The 18,560-nt window shown below is 35.8% G+C and overlaps 1 protein-coding gene across 2 annotated transcripts in view; it reads right to left on the minus strand.

Moving 5' to 3' along the window:
* Positions 1 to 18,560, minus strand: part of rno (PHD finger protein rhinoceros) — a 59,202-nt gene extending 40,642 nt beyond the window's left edge. Inside the window, exons 1-3 of one of the 2 annotated variants that reach the window (XM_089094704.1) lie at positions 18,503 to 18,560; positions 6,857 to 6,933; positions 2,364 to 2,509 (exon numbers count right to left, since the gene is read on the minus strand). In XM_089094704.1, the coding sequence (XP_088950830.1) occupies positions 2,364 to 2,509; positions 6,857 to 6,908 (198 nt within the window). In that variant the 5' untranslated portion in view covers positions 6,909 to 6,933; positions 18,503 to 18,560. Of the gene's footprint in view, positions 1 to 2,363; positions 2,510 to 6,856; positions 6,934 to 18,273; positions 18,401 to 18,502 lie in introns of those variants that run through there. The other variant, XM_089094705.1, reaches the window with a different exon arrangement.

The raw sequence follows: 18,560 nt of genomic DNA on the forward strand, positions 1-18,560 counted from the left end.
CGTACAAAAGACCAGGTGAAAGCACAGAAAGTGACCGTTTAAAATTAATAAGCTAAATCGAACAGCATATACAAGACAACCGGAGTTAAAGGGCTGAATAGACGTGGCGATTTGAAACTAAACCGGCCGTATTCTAAGCCGGCTTTCGAACTAGGATTTCTTTTTAGATGAACGCTCATTTTGAGCCTTCTTTAGGCTGAATTTAAAGTCTGAGTGATTTTCTGAGCATGTTGGAATATTTTCAACTTAAGATTTGTGGGGTTACATACCAGCTCACTTTATGTGCCTTTCAATGGCTTGGCCAAGCAAACTATTTTCATTGAGTGTCCATGTTTAAACAATTTAAAATAATTTGCCAAGAACACACTACCTTTTCTGTCAAAAATCCAGCGTATCATCTGTACGTGTACGCTCTCAAAGTGGTGGAAGAAAACGCCATTGTCTGTCTAGCCCTTAGTTTATTGAGACAGATGGCGTACATGTCGGCTGTAACAATTGATAAGAAGTTTCATGAAATAAATTTTACAAGAGAGCAAAACAAATCTGTAAAGTGTTTCAAAATTGTTGCCTGCTATCGAAGTACCAAGGACATCAAAATAAAAACGTTTTTAGCCCCTTGGACTCAAATTAGGTCTATTCATACCTAATAACCACGACTTTCTCAAATTTATATTTTGGCTATTTCAAAATTATGAAGTTTTTACTACAGTACCACATTTTAACAAATTTGTAACTTTTTTTTTAATTTGGCGCTCGCCACTCCCAAAACATGGAGGTCTTTTTCATAAAAAACTGAATTCCAGATTCTTCTAATTTTCCAAGAAATACGTATATGGTCGTGGAAGTTTCCATTTAACCAACTGAAACAATCAGAGTTCATTTGTAATGCCCTTGGTACATTACCAATTAGTCATTGCATACAACACAGGCCTTCAAGATTCGGCAATACCCTTTGGTATCAAAAGTTCCAATTTCCAGCTATTTCTACAAATGAGAAAGAAACGATGTGAAATACTTGGGGAAATATTATATTTGGAAGAATATGATATGGGAAAGCACTATGAACAAATCGGTTGACCATCCTCAGTTTAAGGTATTGGGTTATAATTCTCAGGTAAAAAAAAACTCACACAATACTTTATATTCTTTTTGTCAAAAAGCATCTAATAACCGTTTCTGTATTATTGTAGACGAATTGCAGAGCTTATCTAATATACGCACTGTGAAACAGTGATGACGAGAGATAAAAAAAAAGGTTAGAATCTTGGAAAACTTTCCTTCCCCTTAATGCTCAAATCATTTCTACAGTAGATATAGCAAGTGTCTGATTCTGCACAAACATGTCAAAGCCCAAAACTGTCATAATTTTAGAGTGCTTTTTCACGCAAAAAGCGCGGTCTTGTATGATGCAAAACAGTTCTTCCAAGTTGCAGCATATTCTGTAATACATTTCGCGCAGGTAACAAATCCCATACAGAAAGTAAATAAATACTAACAGTAACTAGAGACAATCCCAGTTTTCACCACAGGCTCACATCAAATGTACGCTTTTAGGGATGACTAGTTGATTGATATAAGTTAGTACTTGTGCATTCTGTGATGAAAGATCTTAATCTTAGTGACGTAAAATTTAACTACTCAACTTGAAATACGTTTTTAAATTAGTTTTTTTTTAGAAGAAAAGAATAAAATTGAAACTGCAACTTGGACTTATTAAAGAGAGACACTCAGTCTTTGTGGTGAAAAGCAACACAAGGTCCATACACACCGCTTGACTCCAGTAAGATGCCCGCAGTTATTTTTCTGAATGTCCATAACACATTTGATAGCGTTTCACATGAAGCTTCTCTTCACCGAGCACTTCAGTGTTCAAGAAATGATTATCTTAGCCCCCCCCCCCAAGTATCAGAATTTGCATTATTTTAAACCCTTTTTGGTTTATTCCCGAACAAAGATAAATGGTTGCCCCCATCCCCCACCACATCAGAATTGAAATCCTGAGTACAATCCTTGTAAAGAGAACAACATAAATAACTTAAGGACTTGTCTCAAGCACAAAACTTGAGAAAAAAATTGCGCAGGGTTGAGTATGAGAAACCCTTGTTTCAGCCAAAATTTGTTTTACAAATATACCATTGTTTTCAAATGGATACTTTTATTGAAGTCAATTGACTTTCCAACAAAACGTATAAAAAAGAACAGATTGATAAAATAGTACAGTAGTAGGATCCAACAATCAATCTTTTTCCTCTGATGGATTCTTAACATTTAAGGAACAACTTTATTCTTCAGAAAATTTCACTAATGCACACTTTTTTACACTAAGCCCCACTAGAGGTCTTAAAGAGTAGTCTTTATCTTACCTCGGCAGGTGCCTCCGGAGCATTTCTATTGTAGGCATTACGCTGTGCTGTGTTAGAAATTTTTGATGGACTGGAGCGTCCTCTGGAATCACTGTCTTCTTGCTGCACAGCAGATGGACGCAAGTTTTTTCTTTTACCTTTTTGGCCTAAAATTATTGGAAAAATTAATCAGGCTGTAAATAACTACATTTTCATTGAAATTACATTCAAAAGCATACAACAATCAAGTTCAGCCTGCAAACTGATTTACATTTTTTTTTAATAGCAAATAATATAATTACAAACAACCAAATGTGTTATATGTGACCAGAACTATAAACATAAACCATCTTATTATTTTCCCAAAGGTATTGGAGGCTAGACGAATCTCCAAACTAATGGATAAAACATTATGATTGCACATTTTAGCTAAGGTAGCCATGAACTGAGCATATGCCACAAGCCAACCTTCCTCTGAAAAGCCCCCCCCCTCTCCCCCTAAAAAATTATACAAATACCCAATAAGAAAAATATACCTTTTAAAATGTAGCCGGTTAAATGCATATCCAATTAGAAAAATATACCTTTTAAAATGCAGCCAGTGAGTAGAGATGCACTAGACAAATCTTTATCACAGAGTTAACTCATGCTTTGAAGGAAAAAAAAGGTGAGACCCACCCTTTTAGTTCGGAAAACAGCTTAGATTCATCTATAAGACAATTAAATAGTTTTCTTTAGAATGGATAGAATTTTCCATGAAATTCTTAAGAAGAAATGTAATTTTTAAAAACATCCTTAAAAAGCCTAAGAAAAGCAGTTAGGTGAAAAAAAGCTTAAAAAAAGAAATATCCAGTGGTTTCTAAGCTAAAAGTATAATATATTTGATAAGAAGTTGTCTTGAAACTTGCAAGGATGTTTGATGTAAATGTTACGACTTGTACTTGATAAAGATTTAAAGTCCCTTAACAAAAAAAAGGCACTAAGTGCCTTTTTTATAAAACTTTTTTCCTCAATGAAAAAAACAACAATCAATACATAATATTGTCGTAACAAATTCCAAAGGGCATATCTGATATTTGGATTGTGAGCAGAAATAAATTTTTGATACTTGTTAAGTTAACAAGTTAATCCCCTTGAACATATGACACGCCGAGCATGAGGTAAGGAAAGATGATCTGGCAAGTGGTGGGTGACTTCCCTCTCTTTTGAGGGACAATTGTTGCCATCCCAAACTGATCTGAAACTGACAGGTAGGGGTCTCCAGAAGGAGGGGGAGACAATAGTGGACAAATTTACCAACAGAGAAAAGCTCGTTCACAAAAGAAAAACGGAGATCGACAAGCTGTATCCCAAAACACCGTGCTTCAATGGGGCAGCAACTGCCCAGGGGATAGGGCTTGACATTAAGGGAATGTCCCTAAAAACAGAAACAGGGTAAAAAAAGAAAAGTCTAGTTTGTGTGACCGAAAATCAAACGTTACGGAGGCTGATAGACATCTCAATCAGAGTGACGAGCAGTATTGGTAAAAGCTTGAAAGAAAAGGATGTCTATACAATTATATATGCTATGAACAATAAGATCTTAAGGTGATATTGACGTCTGTTCAAACATTTTCTCCACGAGACTGGAAGGAGATACAATCAAGGTCTGATGTTAAGATGAAAAAAAAAAAACACTTGGGCAAAGGTGATGAATGATGCAGGGTTGGAATACCTGGCTCTGGCACAATGAGATGCATCCCCAAAAAAAATTTACTGTGGAGGACCCCTCATGCAAGCCACCAGTATGACTAGTGGGCCTAATGGTGGTTTGCAATGGGTTGCTTGATAGGAGAAAACTAATGTAACCAGGTCTCATGTCAAGGAGGATGTGAAATATACTCAAAGAGCCAGTGCTATGGACCTGGTGGAAGAAATTGAGAATCGCAGTTCCCGACTCTCAGTTAAGATGAGAGGACACATGCTTCTTGGACAGTTGTATAAGAAAGTGGTGGAGCCATCTTATGTAAATGAGGGTCTGACATTGCCCTCCGCCGAAGGAGGTGGTTTCACACCTTCATCACAAACTTTTTCATCACAAGTTTGTTTAATGCCAGCAAATGAGTCACCTAGGAGAGAATGCTGGCAAATCAATTTCCATCATTGCCAGTTGGCCTCAATCTGATGGGGCAACTGGCAATTGCAGACATTTATATCTTTGGTGCAGGAGCAAACATTTATATCTTTGGTACTGTTGCAAAACAAGTCTTGGGCAAAATCAAAGAAACCAAACTCCATACACATAATTAGGTAAGTACTGCTGCAGGAGCATTAATTTGTAATTCTTAAAACTGTCACTTGAAAACTAACCAATTGCTGTTCTAGGGATGTTACAGCCATTATAGTAAAAAAAATGGTTTCGAGCATGCAGTTTTTAGCTTAGTACATATGCATTATAACAAAAGTGGGAAGCCTGTGAGAGTAACAGAACCGGCGAAATTCTGTAAAACAAAAATATCCCTGTAATTTTATCATGTGATGCCAATGCACATCACACATGTGCACATGCACATCACATGTTATGGGGAGTTCTAATATAAATGAAAGCAGACGTGTGCTTCTAGGGTACCTGGCTGGTAAAAGCCTTACTTGATGTAAACAAGGGTCAATGCCCACCATCATAACATGAAGAAGAAAAGTGGTATTAGATTTAACAATAATCTGTTCCCAGAATGAAAGATTGGTTTGAGAGTGGTGTGAGAGATCTACTTTCATTCCTAGACCATCAAGTACTAAGACTTAATATTGCTGTATTTAAACAGCAAAAGAAGCTAGAGATGCAAAGAAAACAAATTGACTCACTTGTAACCAAGTACTAGTCAAAAGGCTTGAAAATTTGAAGATCATCATGGAGGACTTTCAGTAAAAATATAGCCAGAAGAAGCTAGTATTAAGCTACTAAAAGCTCTAAAAACGGACATATGGGTCCACTTGGAGAGCATCTTGACCCTTGCTATGGACCCAGAAGAAGACCTGAACTGCATACTTGAAGTTCATATACGATCCGGACAAATAAGTAAACGGCCAGAAAGTATTGGTCCTAAGCTAGCTTAGAATACTAAACCCAATTCAGGGGATAGGAAAAAAAATAATTAAATGATTTTGACCTTTAAAGACCTTCTGATAGACTATATCCCATCATGCTCCAGGAAGGATGGAGAAATTTATAAACCCATTATGCTGGAATTACCCTTACTCTAGGCTATATTGCCAAGATTTGGCTAAAAAGAAGGTGTTTTTATAACTAAGCCTGAGAAAATGATTAATTGAATTCCAGAAAGGCGATATTTAACCTTTGTTAGCAGTAATTTAAATCATTCCTGACCTTTTTATTCTAGGGTTAAAACTGCTACAAACCTTTTGTGAAGCAAATAAATTCAGCATTTACCCTGGTAGCTATTTTGCAGGAAGCCAATGCATTAAAAAAGCAAATTATATAAAATCAAGGGAAAAGTACAAAAACACGTTATTTCTGGGGACCCACTAAGTACATTATTTTAACTGTCAATTTTAAAGCCTTTCCCATCACTTTAACAATAATTCTAATATAGCTCATGCCTACAAACGGAGAGGAAGGTCCCCATTGGTGTAAAGGATTCTTTCAAATATCTGATTATACATGTACACTTTTGAGAAAGGAAAAGCTTGGAGGAAGGACAAAACTTTTTACCCCTCCTACCTAAAGTCAAGGACTTTGTAAACCTAAAAACGAAGCAAATTATTCACTTATTTAAGCAGCAGTGTTGCCAACTCAAATTCTAGAGGAGTATAAGCTTTGAACATACTTGATTCATGCATTCTATCATGAATAAAAAATAGCTAACCTACACAATATTTTATAGGATTTTTTTAATTTTGAGGACTCCTAGCAAAAGATGCTTTGTATTCCTATGCCTCTGCCACTAACAAACAGTCTTGGTTAAACACAGAGTTGCACGGTTGGAGTTGGAGTTTTAATAATTTTTGCTGAATGGAGTCAGAGTTGGAGTTGGTAAATTGAAAATGTCTGGAGTTGGAGTTTGATTTAGTTACAACTTATAACCAACTTCACTGCCTTGGTTAAGCAGCACCTTGAGGTGTTTGCAGTGCATTTAAAGACTTGTTTGAAATTTTTACTATATGATTTACCAGCCAACATCAGTATTTCTGTAATAATCACAATATATTCTGTAAAGTTACAGTAAATTTGTGTTATTCAGTTCAATCTGGATTAGCAAAGTACATTAGGGGGTGGATGGAAGGGGATGTTGCACTCTCAATCATGTTATGCCTCTGTCAGTAGCAAAAGTGACCATATTAGTTCATTGGAGAAAAGAAAATACTGTTCCCAAGCAACAATATCAAAGCACTATTATTATCATTTAGTTACACAGAAATACAATGTGTAATTCCTGTAACAAAACTCAGCATAAATAAATCCTAAAAAAGGGTATTCCTAATGTTAATATAAGATATTTTCTTAAAGAAGAACTTACCAGAGGATATGTCCTCACGAATTTGTTTTCTTTTCACTTTACTGTGAGTCATGTTGTTTCTAACATTTTTTTCTAACCTGAAATTAAAGAAAATTATTTATCTGAATGGCTTCAAAATCAGGCAGATAAACTTCACCTAATGCAAATTGAGATCAACAAAGGTTGGTATAATGATAAAATTTTAATGTTCTAAAGACTATCCCAATTTACTAAAAGCAAGCTGTTGGCTGTTGAAGCTAATTTTTTACAATATTTTTTATAGATTGAATGATGAAATAAGCAACAACTCGTAACTTAAAACATTTGAGGATGATACATAAGAAAAAATTACTTTCTATAATTTTAATAGTTTTCAGCACACAAAAAAAACAACAAAGAAATACATAATTCAACAATCTAGCAAAATGATTAGCGTAGGGATAGCGCCCCTCTCATTATGAAGAGCACAGCCCCAACAACAACGAAAAGCAACACTGACTTGCTGTACTGAGAGCTAAAGCAATAAACACATACTAAAATTCTCAAGGTTGTCAAAACTTTACAATATACAAGAAGCTGGCATTAGAGCTCCATTGACCTAAACACAACAAAACTGCAATTGCTACAAACAATTTTATCACGTGAAATAAAAAAGATATTGTTTAAACAAAAAGATGTTGATTCATAGCATACAGGATACAAAGTTTAAGTTCTAGTAAGTATGAAAATCAATGTAATTAGTTAAGAATTTTTTTCATTTATTTTACCCCCTCTCTCCTCAACCATACCCCCACCCTATCCAATACTTTAATATACCCCTAAAAACCTGGCTCTTTTTACATTTTCTTTATAGTGAGTTTTCTCTCTATAATGATTAGAATTTGTGATTTATTAGTTTTTTACTTAAGATGCTATTTTGTAGAAAAGCTATTTCTTTTGAATCTAAAATTGGTTCTCCTAAAGTCTTAAATGATTTGGATAATCTGACATTAATTATGATTTCTTAATGACACAAACCTTTAGAAGAGTTTTGGGTTGCTTTTAACATCAATAGAAAGGAATTTTTTATATTTGGCAACTGTCTGTTGGGTTAAATTCCACAATTTGTATTAAAAAAAAAAAAAAAATCTGATGTTTGAAGAATTATCTTTGTACACCTAGCTTTAGCACTCATAAGAATTGATTTGAAAACCGTTCATGTTTTTTTATATCATTATCAGGAAGCAACAAGTATCCCAATCTATGGCTTTTACATGTGATCTAGTTTTATTCTAGTCTGTGTAGATTCAGGAATACTTTTGGCAATTACATCAAAAGTCAAACAGGTGTCATCACTAGCACATAATAGCAGACAGTATTCTTCAGTATAAATTTTGGCAATTATGGTGATCAGATACAATTGGATGATCAATAGCTACCCAGTTGAGTTTCCTCTCCCTCAAGGACCAGTCAGCATCCAGTCTTCATTTGAAAATGTCAACAGAGTCAGCTTTAACTGTATCTTCAGAAAGTTTGTTTCAAATATTAAAAATTCTCAAAGAAAAAAATTTAGTGTAGATTCTGGTTAAGGTAGACTGCTTTACACCTGAATTACAAGGTTCAACCAATGACCTCTGGTTGAGTCAAATAAGGTACTGATAGATTAATGACTGACCCATGTTAACCCAATATTCAAGAAAGGTAACTGTATCACAGCCAACAACTAAAGATACATTAGTGTGAGCAGTAGGTATCTATGCAGATATGGTCAATTGGGTCATGGATTTTCTGACTGATTGAACACAGCAGGTTTTACTTTTTACAACTAATGGCAACATGGTTTTCTCTGAACCATGTGATGTTGTAAGTGGGGTTCCCCAAGGGACTGTTTTGGACTGAACTACATTTATTTATTATAAATGTAAAATGGCAAGCACACAGTGCTTGTTGTTGCAAAAAAACGAAAAAAAATGGCAGTAAAACAACTAAAATCGTGAGAAACACTTCTACTCTTTTATTAAAATGTATGATGTATTGTGCCAAGTATAATGATGCATCTATAATACCTCAAGATCACAAACAAGAACAAACAAGATCAGCTGGCAAAAGGTTCCATAACTGACAGGTCCTATTAACAAAAATAAAATTACTATGGCATACTGAGTCTTTGGCAGGTAGCTTTTGAGTGAAACCTAACATGTTGTCTGATACCTTGAATATTCAAAAACTGACTATGGAATTACATTATCAATGCCATGGATAATATGATAAGCATTAATGAGGTCAGTACAATTCTATATGCATTCCATCACCCTCTTATATAGTAAAAGCTTAAACTATACAGCAAACTTAGTTGCATACCTTTGAATGTTTCCAACAAGGAATTGATCTGAATTATTTAATGGGTACCACACTAAAGAATCATACTCTATCAATGGCCTAAGAAAAGTCTTGTACATAATCGTGAAGTTTCTAAGACTAAATTTAAAAATCTTTTCTTTTTTTTCCATGTGAAGTTGATAATCAGGATTTCTATATATGATTGCATAATGTTTATCAAATTTCAAGAACCTGTCCAAATGAACTCCCAAGTCTCAAACAATATCTAGTGAAGGGATTTTTTAATCTTCAATTCAGAATCCACTCCAAAAGCATATAAACATCATTTTGTAAAAACAAATTGTCCATCACTTTCAGCTTTTCTAAAAAAAAAACATATTCTACAAAGCCTTAAGTCAAGAAGTTAACTACTAGGGGCATCCACCCTATTGTTGGCAAGTGCAATTTAAGGTAAAGGTGATTTAAGGTAATATTGTTGATAAACAAACAAAATATGACCAAGGCAACTACCCTGTGGAACATCACTGACAACTTCAAGCATTGAGGAGGTAGCCAGGCCCACATAAACTGACTAAGATCTATTTGTCAAACAATCTTTGATCCAAGACACAACACATGGTCCAAACATATAAGCTTCATACTTACAAATGCAGTATATATTTTATTAAAAGCCTTGAAAAATAAATACAGTCATATAACACAGGATTGTCTCTCATTATTTGGAAGTCAACTATCACTTCTGATGATGACAGGCACAGGTCTGGTCGAAATTATTGTTTAAACACAATCAAGACCTGACATCCATAGCATAGGTAAGCTTATTACCATCTAACAGTATTGAGCCTACAGGCACATGTTGAAATGTCACATTCTGATTATCATAAATAAGTGGCAGTTTGTCATGCAGAGTAGGGGGCACAAATCATGAAGCAAAAATGGCTTCTTGATGAAGAGGCTTCATCTTGATCATAATAAAATAATCCACTAGTTATATCACTAATTGAACCTGAAGCAGTACTGTAATATGCTCACACAACCATTCTTTGTATGCATTAACAATGTGGTTAACAAAATAACATTAACATCTATGCTGACATCTCTGATTTGCTTGCACTAGCAAATAAACAAAGTCTGTAGTATAACCTTTTTAAAATCCAAACATAAGAACAAAATTGGCTACTTGAATTCAACATATTCAGATGCAGCATCTTCAATTTGGGTAGCAACAATCCCTTTCACCAGTACACTATGTCTGATGCTAATCTAACATTAAGTTTAACACTAAAGATGTGTCCTAAAGAAAGAGCTCTAAGAGTGCTGATGGTTGAATAACTGAAGTTCCACAGCCACTGGTGACGAACAATTTCAGTAGCAAACTCAAGCCTTGGCCTTCTCAAATTCATAAAGACTGGTGGCCCCCATACAGTCTTCTTAAAGCTATAGTCAGACCTATTTTAGATTTTGGTGCATGTCTTACCTCCCTTTTGTAAAGTGTATAGCTGGCCTACAAGATCTCCCACATAGCAAGAGGGTGAACAGCTTGCAGCTAACAACAATTGTCTTCAGATGCTAGCATGGTGACATCATACTGACCTACAAGCATAACACCCAACCAATGAGTCCCTTTTTTTATCAAACATTCAAGTCAGCACTATAAAAGAGGTCACTCACAATTTTTTTTTTTAATCTTGTTGATATGCAAAAGTGACAATATTTCTTCTCTAAGTGTGTTGCCAATGACTGGGATAGCCTTCAAGTTGAAACAGAGACTGCATCTACAACTATATCTTTAAAAATTAAGCTTGACAGGGAATGGAATGACAAGTCATGAAAATGTAAATGGGGCTGTCTATCCGCTGATGTCAATTTCATTATATAAATGTCTTGATAGGAGGTTAGCACCATTTATGATGCCCAACCATCCAACACACTATGCAAAGTTGTGGTTGTATGATGGTTTCAGCATTTAACTAGCAGAAAATAATTTTTATGGACCATCCCTACCTTGTGATCACTGTTACCATGCAGACTTAAGCTCTATCTCTCTAATAGACCACTGGTACAACATGTCATTAGGCCATAGCACAGTGGTTAAAGTTTGATATAATTGACAGAGAGCTTTTATCTATCTTAGACAGTAGTTTAGGAAGGTAAATGAAAATCTCAGGAATGAATCCTGAGCCTTAATGATCCCCTGGAAAGGTATTCAAAGTACCTAAACAAAAAGACACTTCTATACATCTGTCTTGTAGAGTGTGTTGGTAGGCTTGATAGCTGCAAGACATTGATGTCAGGCTGGACATTTGCATAATTGAAGATATTCCTTATGTTTACTACTTCTTGCTAGGTAGATTGACATCCAAGTGGCTCTGCAATTCAAAAGGAGAGTGGCAAAATCTTCAGTATGGGTCAGCTTGTTCATGCCATGTAAACTCATCAGGGTTACTTCTGATTCCATGATAAAGAATCTTATCTCCCTTTGAAGAAAATAGAGATTGGGAGGGCATTTTTATTTTCGAAAGAGCTCTTCTTCTAGATATACCTCTAAAGGTCTGAGCTCTCAATCTACTGTTGATCAGATTATTTCAAGATCTACTGTTCATCTGGTCTGCTATCTCATTATATGTGATGCCTTAATGGTTGGGGTAGGGCTGAAACTTCACATTGGTAATACTATTTTGAAGACATATTATTTGTTCTCTTTTTACCCTCAGGTTCATGGCACCAAAGTGAATGTTATCTAAGAGCTGAAAGGCACCTTTGGAGCAGACAGAGAGAGAAATTTACTGAAACAACAAAAAAACAACAACAGAGAAAAAAAATACATAACAAATACCACATATTTCAATTCACCGCTCTGTGTGAAAGCCATATGACTTTTTTGGAAGGCATCAGATTAATACTGACAACCTTTAGCACCTCTTTTATGGGCCTCATTTAAGAAGAAAAGAAAATTTACTGTCAAACTCAAACAGAAGTTACCCTTGCATCCTAGCTTATTTAAATACCTTAAATCACAATTGCTAGCAACAGGATGAATCCTGTATCTGCTAGTTTCAGTGATGGTAATGACTTGATTCATCTGTGGTGTCCCAAATAGGGTGCCATGGTTGGTTGAGCCACTCCCTGTCCACTAACAATTTTAATGTACTTACTTCTTACTTTTGGCAGGAATGAGGCAATTCCACCTTGCCTGGTATCAAGGATCTTTGAGACCTGTTTGAATCATATAGTACAGTCTTCTGCCAGCTGCTTTACAAATGGAAGCCATTGATTTGTCCATCTGTGACCAAACTTTGTGAACCCCCCAATAGGTCCAAGGTCTGATTTAACCAAGTTCCACTAGCTTTTCTGCTGTCCTCCTTGGCATCTCTTCCATGAGCTAAGTGGCTCAGCTAGAAGGATTCAGTGAGGGAAGTACTCTGTTGGCCTCTGTAAGACATGGCCCAACCATTTCAGTTGATGCTCCTTAATTGTGATTTCAATGCATCTCTTGACAGCACAGATTTGTTGTATATCCACATTTGATATGCAATCATTCAGATTTAACCTGAGGATGCTATGCAGACAGGTATGCTCAAACACATTCAGTGCATTTTCATGTAGTTGCTTTGATGACCAAATTTTGCATCCATAAAGAAGGATTGTTCAAACCAAAGCCAGGTAGATTCAAACTTTAGTTCTTATACTAATTTCATGCCAGTCCCACAATGGTTTTCTAAGGGAAGAAAAGACCACCTGTGCTTTCTGCAATCACTGATGGAATATTGACATCAGAAGATTGATCAGTATAAAGCTGGGAGCCAATGTATGTGAGACTGTCGAGCTAATCCAACTGTGCTTGATTTACAGTTAACGAAATAGGATCAGTGTGATTTATTGCAATAAATTTTGTCTTTCCTGCACTGACTTTCCAGCCAATGTGATCTGCCGAAGTAACTACCTCATCGAGCATAGTTTGAGGTTTCTCTGGGTCGGAGAGGATTACAACATCATCAGCGTATTCAAGGTCTCCAAGTGAAAAGTTATGTCCAATCTGAACTCCTGGATGAGAAGATAGTACATTTCAAGAATCCAATCAATACAGTAGTTAAACAGAGTTGGAGACAAAATGCAGCCTTGTTTTACTCCAAACTCCACTGGAAATTCATCACTCTCTTCTCCATAAACTCAAACTGTTGACAATTTCAATGCACCCACATTGGTAGATAAATGCCTAATCCTGCTGCAAGAAGATCACTGGTAGAGGTCACTGTATCCTCACTGAGAGAGTTACATGAGCTGACAACTCTGTCAATAAAGTACTTGTTTCCCAGTTTGGTGTTTACTTGCTTTTTGTGGTTTCTTTTTTAAAAGCTTATAAGGATGACCTCAAGGTCTTTGTGAATTTTTATGTTGAAAAGGGCTAGAGATGGTTTTATTAGCCCCAGAATCTTACAAGCTGTAATCACATCACCCCACTTGCAACAACAAGTGAGGGGTAGTATTTGCAGCTTCTGGGGACATTATGAGCAGTCCCTCCCCCAGGATACAGCCCTGATGAGGGCTATAATACTTGAGCAATTTGATACTTATGCAACAACCAGCAGTTCCAATGTTCACAAGTTTCCCAGAAAGAAAATTGAGTTTGCCAAAATTTCCCAAAAAATTAACTCTCCTAAAATGCTCCTAATGCCATCAGTGAATTTTGTTGCCCTTTGCTGGACTGATTCAAGAGCTCCTAAATTGGTCTTATTACCTGGGCATGCAACACACATTCCAAACTCTAAAGTTGGTGAAACTAGACTCTTGTAGAGCTTGGTAATGACAAAGGGGACCTGGTAGTGCATGTCCTTATAATTATACTAAGTGTTTGATGACCAGTACACCAAGGTCTCTTTCTACAAGGTAACTGGAGATATCTTTGCAGGATCCATCAACACACTCCATACTGTACTGGGTGCTTGGGTTTTTCTTCCCAATAAGGTCTTACATCTTTCCTTCCTTACTAAATATTTTTATTGTCTGTTTCCAATTTGCTAGAAACTGCACTAGCCACTCAACTATATCCCCACTTACTCTAATGGCTTGAAACTTAATTTGGAATTTTTATGGCAGACCTTGTCAAAAGCTTTTGCTAGTCTAGTAGAATGTCAACTGGAACCCTGGGCCTAGAAGTTCAATGACATATTCATGTGAATAAATTAGCTTTGTTTCAACTGACTGACCAATTCTAAAGCCATATTGAAAAGATAAAAATAGATTACTGGTTGACAAGTGTTTCAGTCTTGCTGTGTTAACAATCTCTTAAATTAGCTTTCAGACCACAGAAATAACACTGACTGGCTGATAATTTCTTGCATCTTCCTTGCTACCATCCTTATGTATAGGGGTTATGCAGGCTGTACACAAATCTTAAGGATAAATTTTTCACCTACCAATTCATGAAATAGGTGAAAAAGTAGGCTTTATAGTTCAACATACAGTTTATTGAGAGGCCATGAGTATAAACCATCTCATCCCATTGACTTTTTTGGGTTTAGCTTCTTCAGGTAAGCCTCTAAGTCCTGCCCTGCTGACTGTAATCAGAGCAGTCTGGGAGGGGGCATCATCAGGTGAAGTAAATAATATGGCAAACTGCTTATTTAGGGCATCAGTAATTTCCTTTGGGTCATCTACCAAACATCCATTCTCTTTAATATGTTTGACAGAATGTTGACCAGGTTTAAAAAACAAGCCATGATTCCAGAAGCATTTTGGTTTTGACTAGCTTGACTGTTGCAACAGCCTTCTCATACTCTTCCATCAGCTTCCCCAATTGATCTCTGACTTGATTCTATACCTTAGCATATTTTCTTTAATGATCCTTATGCTGTATGTTCTGCTTGAGCAATTTTCAGCACTTTTTCTTTATTGCTGTCTTTAATTGGTTGTCATAAAAGGCAGAGTTATGGGTTTTCATACTTATTTTATTGTAGTTAAACTTTCTGAGAATTCTGGCAGCATTTTTTTTTTTAATTCTATTCATCAACACAACTCTCATTAATAAATGACCAGTCCTGCCCTCAAACTCTTGTTTTATTAGACAGTCCTCAATTCTTCTCAACACATATTGTCAACAATTGGAACAAATTATCTAATGAAACTGTTACTGCTGAATCCATTGGTTTTTAAACTAAGGCTAGATGGTGAGTGGTCCTCCAAAGAGTGTAAATTCAATTGGGATGCTATTGAAGATGGAGAAGCACCTGGTCACCATTGATTCTTGCATACAATTAATCATCATTCTGGAGCTCTACAAGGAGAAATCCTTAGATTGCTCCTAGCTGCAATTTAAGATAATTAAGGCAATCTCTATACATGTGTTTAGGTAAAGCTAAAAATTTAATAACATTATAATCTCTTGTACAAATTGACAGTAGTAAGATATATCTAGTAACACTTTACAGTCATCTATTATTAAAAGTCTGGCAATCATGGGCTCTGACTATCCTCATGCTTAGTTGGGAAGACTAACTGCTTGATAAAGTGAACAATTAGCTAGACACTTGAGAAATGACCAGATAGATTCTTGTCCAGAATAGCCACACCCATCTACCCCTGGACAGAAGGTAGGTCAAAGTTTCCAATTGTCAGTAGGTTTCCTGTATGTAGTAATTCTCTATCAGTAGAGAAGTAGACTCTATTAGCATTATTTCCTATTGTTAGTGCATGACATGCTCTCAGCATTATTTACTATTGTTGGTCATAATTCATTAACCAGAAATCATCAGCTGAAACTTGCCAAGCAGTCTACCCTAACCCTTTTCTGCATTCAATTTTCCTCAAGAATTGTCAACACTTGGAACAAACTCTCCAAAAACACAGTTACTGCTGAACCAGTTGATATTTTGAAATGAAGGATGGATGCATACAAGCCCTTGAGGGAGTATAAGCCTGACTGGGAAGCTACATATCATCCAACTGCACTTGGTCACTAAACAACAATGCAAACAACTTCAAACATCAACTCTGGAACTTCACAAGGAAAATCCTTAGATTGCTCCAAGCTGCAATTTAAGATAATAGACTTTACTACTTCAAGGAGGGACCTTCCTAAGGGAAACTTGGACTTTTATAAATTGTACCAATATACCAATATAGACTGGTATTCCAGCTTTGATAGGTTGCTGACTAGTTTGTATCCTAGCATCTTGATTTCTCAGAGTTTAGTACGGTAGTACTTTTAGGTTTCACTCCACAAAAGGCATAAATGTCTGATTATTTTTGATGGATTGACACATTTGATTTATTGGAACTTTGAAGTCATAAAATCAACATGCTGAAAAAAACATTAAGTCCACTATTTTTGTTACTGTTGCTACTTTCAGAAGAAATTGATGATTTCTGAAACTTGGAGTCAGTGACCTTTTTCCGATGACCTTTTTCAGGTATAAACTATTGTTTGACTCAGCACTAGCAAAACTATTCACTAATACACAACAGGATGAAGTATTTACAAGGTTAGCAGCCCAATTTTCATCTGAACTAGTGGGAAGTTTTTGGGAACCCTTAACATTACAATGTTGAGTATATCTCTGTCTATCTCTATAATCCACTACTTTACCTTGTTCTCTTGATGAATGTCAAGATCAGTTTTAAAAGCCTACACCCACAAGGCCATATGACACTTCAAATAAATTTTGGTCAATGGCAGCACAAGACAATTGTTCAGGAGTGTATATATGCATTACAGTGGCTTCAAATTTATAATCCATATTTAATTGCTTGATGCTAGAATTTGCTAAAAGATACTTTGATGGCATCCTTCATTTTTACATGAAGATCCTGGATGGCTTCTAGGGCAGGCTGAGGTTGTTCAGGGGATTTGGCAATTGTACTTTGTGTATTCACTACATTCAGTTTAGCTTGTTTGTTACCCTTATAGACAGGAAAATTCTATCCAAATCCAATCTGTATTGTCATCCTAGTAAGAAGAGCATATACCAGCATAATCAAATAGTTATTCTGCTTCAACAACAGCAGCATAATTTGCTATGGGACAGGGGGCAACTGCCCTCTTTAAACCCCAGTTTGTCCTCCTAGCTGAAAATCTTGTCAAAATTAAGAAAAGCCTGCATAATTCAAGCATCCAGAGAAACGGGTCAGTTTTCTTTAGTTTTGCTTTTATGATAAAAAACTCAACAGCTCATTTTTCACTGTCATTTCCACTTGATTTGGAAAAATTGACTCTACCTTTGCCCCTCCCCCTAGGACTTAGATGAAATTATGCCACTGTTCAAAACTGGGCTAAGACCAAATATATCCACAATAGTAGGATATCTATGATGTATGCATGTCTGTCTCTGATTTAGATAGACATGAATATATTATGTCTGTCTGTTACCATGAATGTCCAAAATTGATGAATGTTGACATTCACAGGCCCAAAATACTTTTTTTTTTCCTGGAGTTTGTCAGCGTTGCCAGTCAACTTTTTTACTTTTATGCAAGGTTTGATGGTGACAGGCTAGGTTTTTAACCTATGTCTGAGATTTATAACCTAATTTAACACAACCTAACTTTAATTTTTAATATCAAAGCTTGCATAAGACTGAAATAGCTGATTTGCAAAGCTAGGCTAATTGAATCTAAGCAGAGAAAAGGGAATTTTGGACATTCACTTGTGAATGTCGACATTAACCAGATTTTGGACATTCACAGTTGCCTAACACCTAAATCATAGCCCAATAGCATAGGCTACTTTGGTCTATCTTTAAAATTCTGCCTCCATGATTGGGCAGCATTTTCCTAGCTTAGACTCTAGGCTATGTTAAATGTGTAGGCTATTTGTAAATTTAGGCTCCATTGTAGACTGTTATTTCATTTAAAAGGGTTTATATCATAGGCTATATGGTTAAAAGATTGAAGCAAATCACAGGCTTGGCTACACTAGGCTACTAATTCAGAAAATTTAGATAGCCAAGCCTAAATCCAATTGCAAAACCATATACTTTCTAGGTAGTATAATGTATATTTCATGTTGATTTAAATGTAGAAGCGGTGATTGGGCTAGCTGTTCAACTAGGCTAGGCATTTTGGTCTACCCTGTGATTTCCATGAGCTGTGGAGTTTATTTAATCTATTTCAAAAGCATTTACCTTTAAGGAAATGAGAAAATGTATTTCTTAATAAAATCAAAAGTCCAAGGAAAACCTTCAGTTATCAAAGTTGTGCTAGCCTATTTCATAACATAGGCCTAGACATAGGCCTATCATAAAAAAGCAGTATTGCTTTGCCATACATCAATACTCTTTGGTAAATATAGTTATTAAAGGTTGATAATAAATAAACGCTGTTTTAATTTACTGACGAGACAAATAAAGTTACCATTCAGTTGGAATTCACTGCAATTTTTATTATTATTGGCGCCATTAGCGAATATTTT

The sequence above is a fragment of the Artemia sp. Qi Xiang Cuo genome, chromosome 9 (assembly GCF_049724085.1).
Source record: "Artemia sp. Qi Xiang Cuo chromosome 9, ASM4972408v1, whole genome shotgun sequence".
Taxonomy (NCBI): Eukaryota; Metazoa; Arthropoda; class Branchiopoda; order Anostraca; family Artemiidae; genus Artemia; species Artemia sp. Qi Xiang Cuo.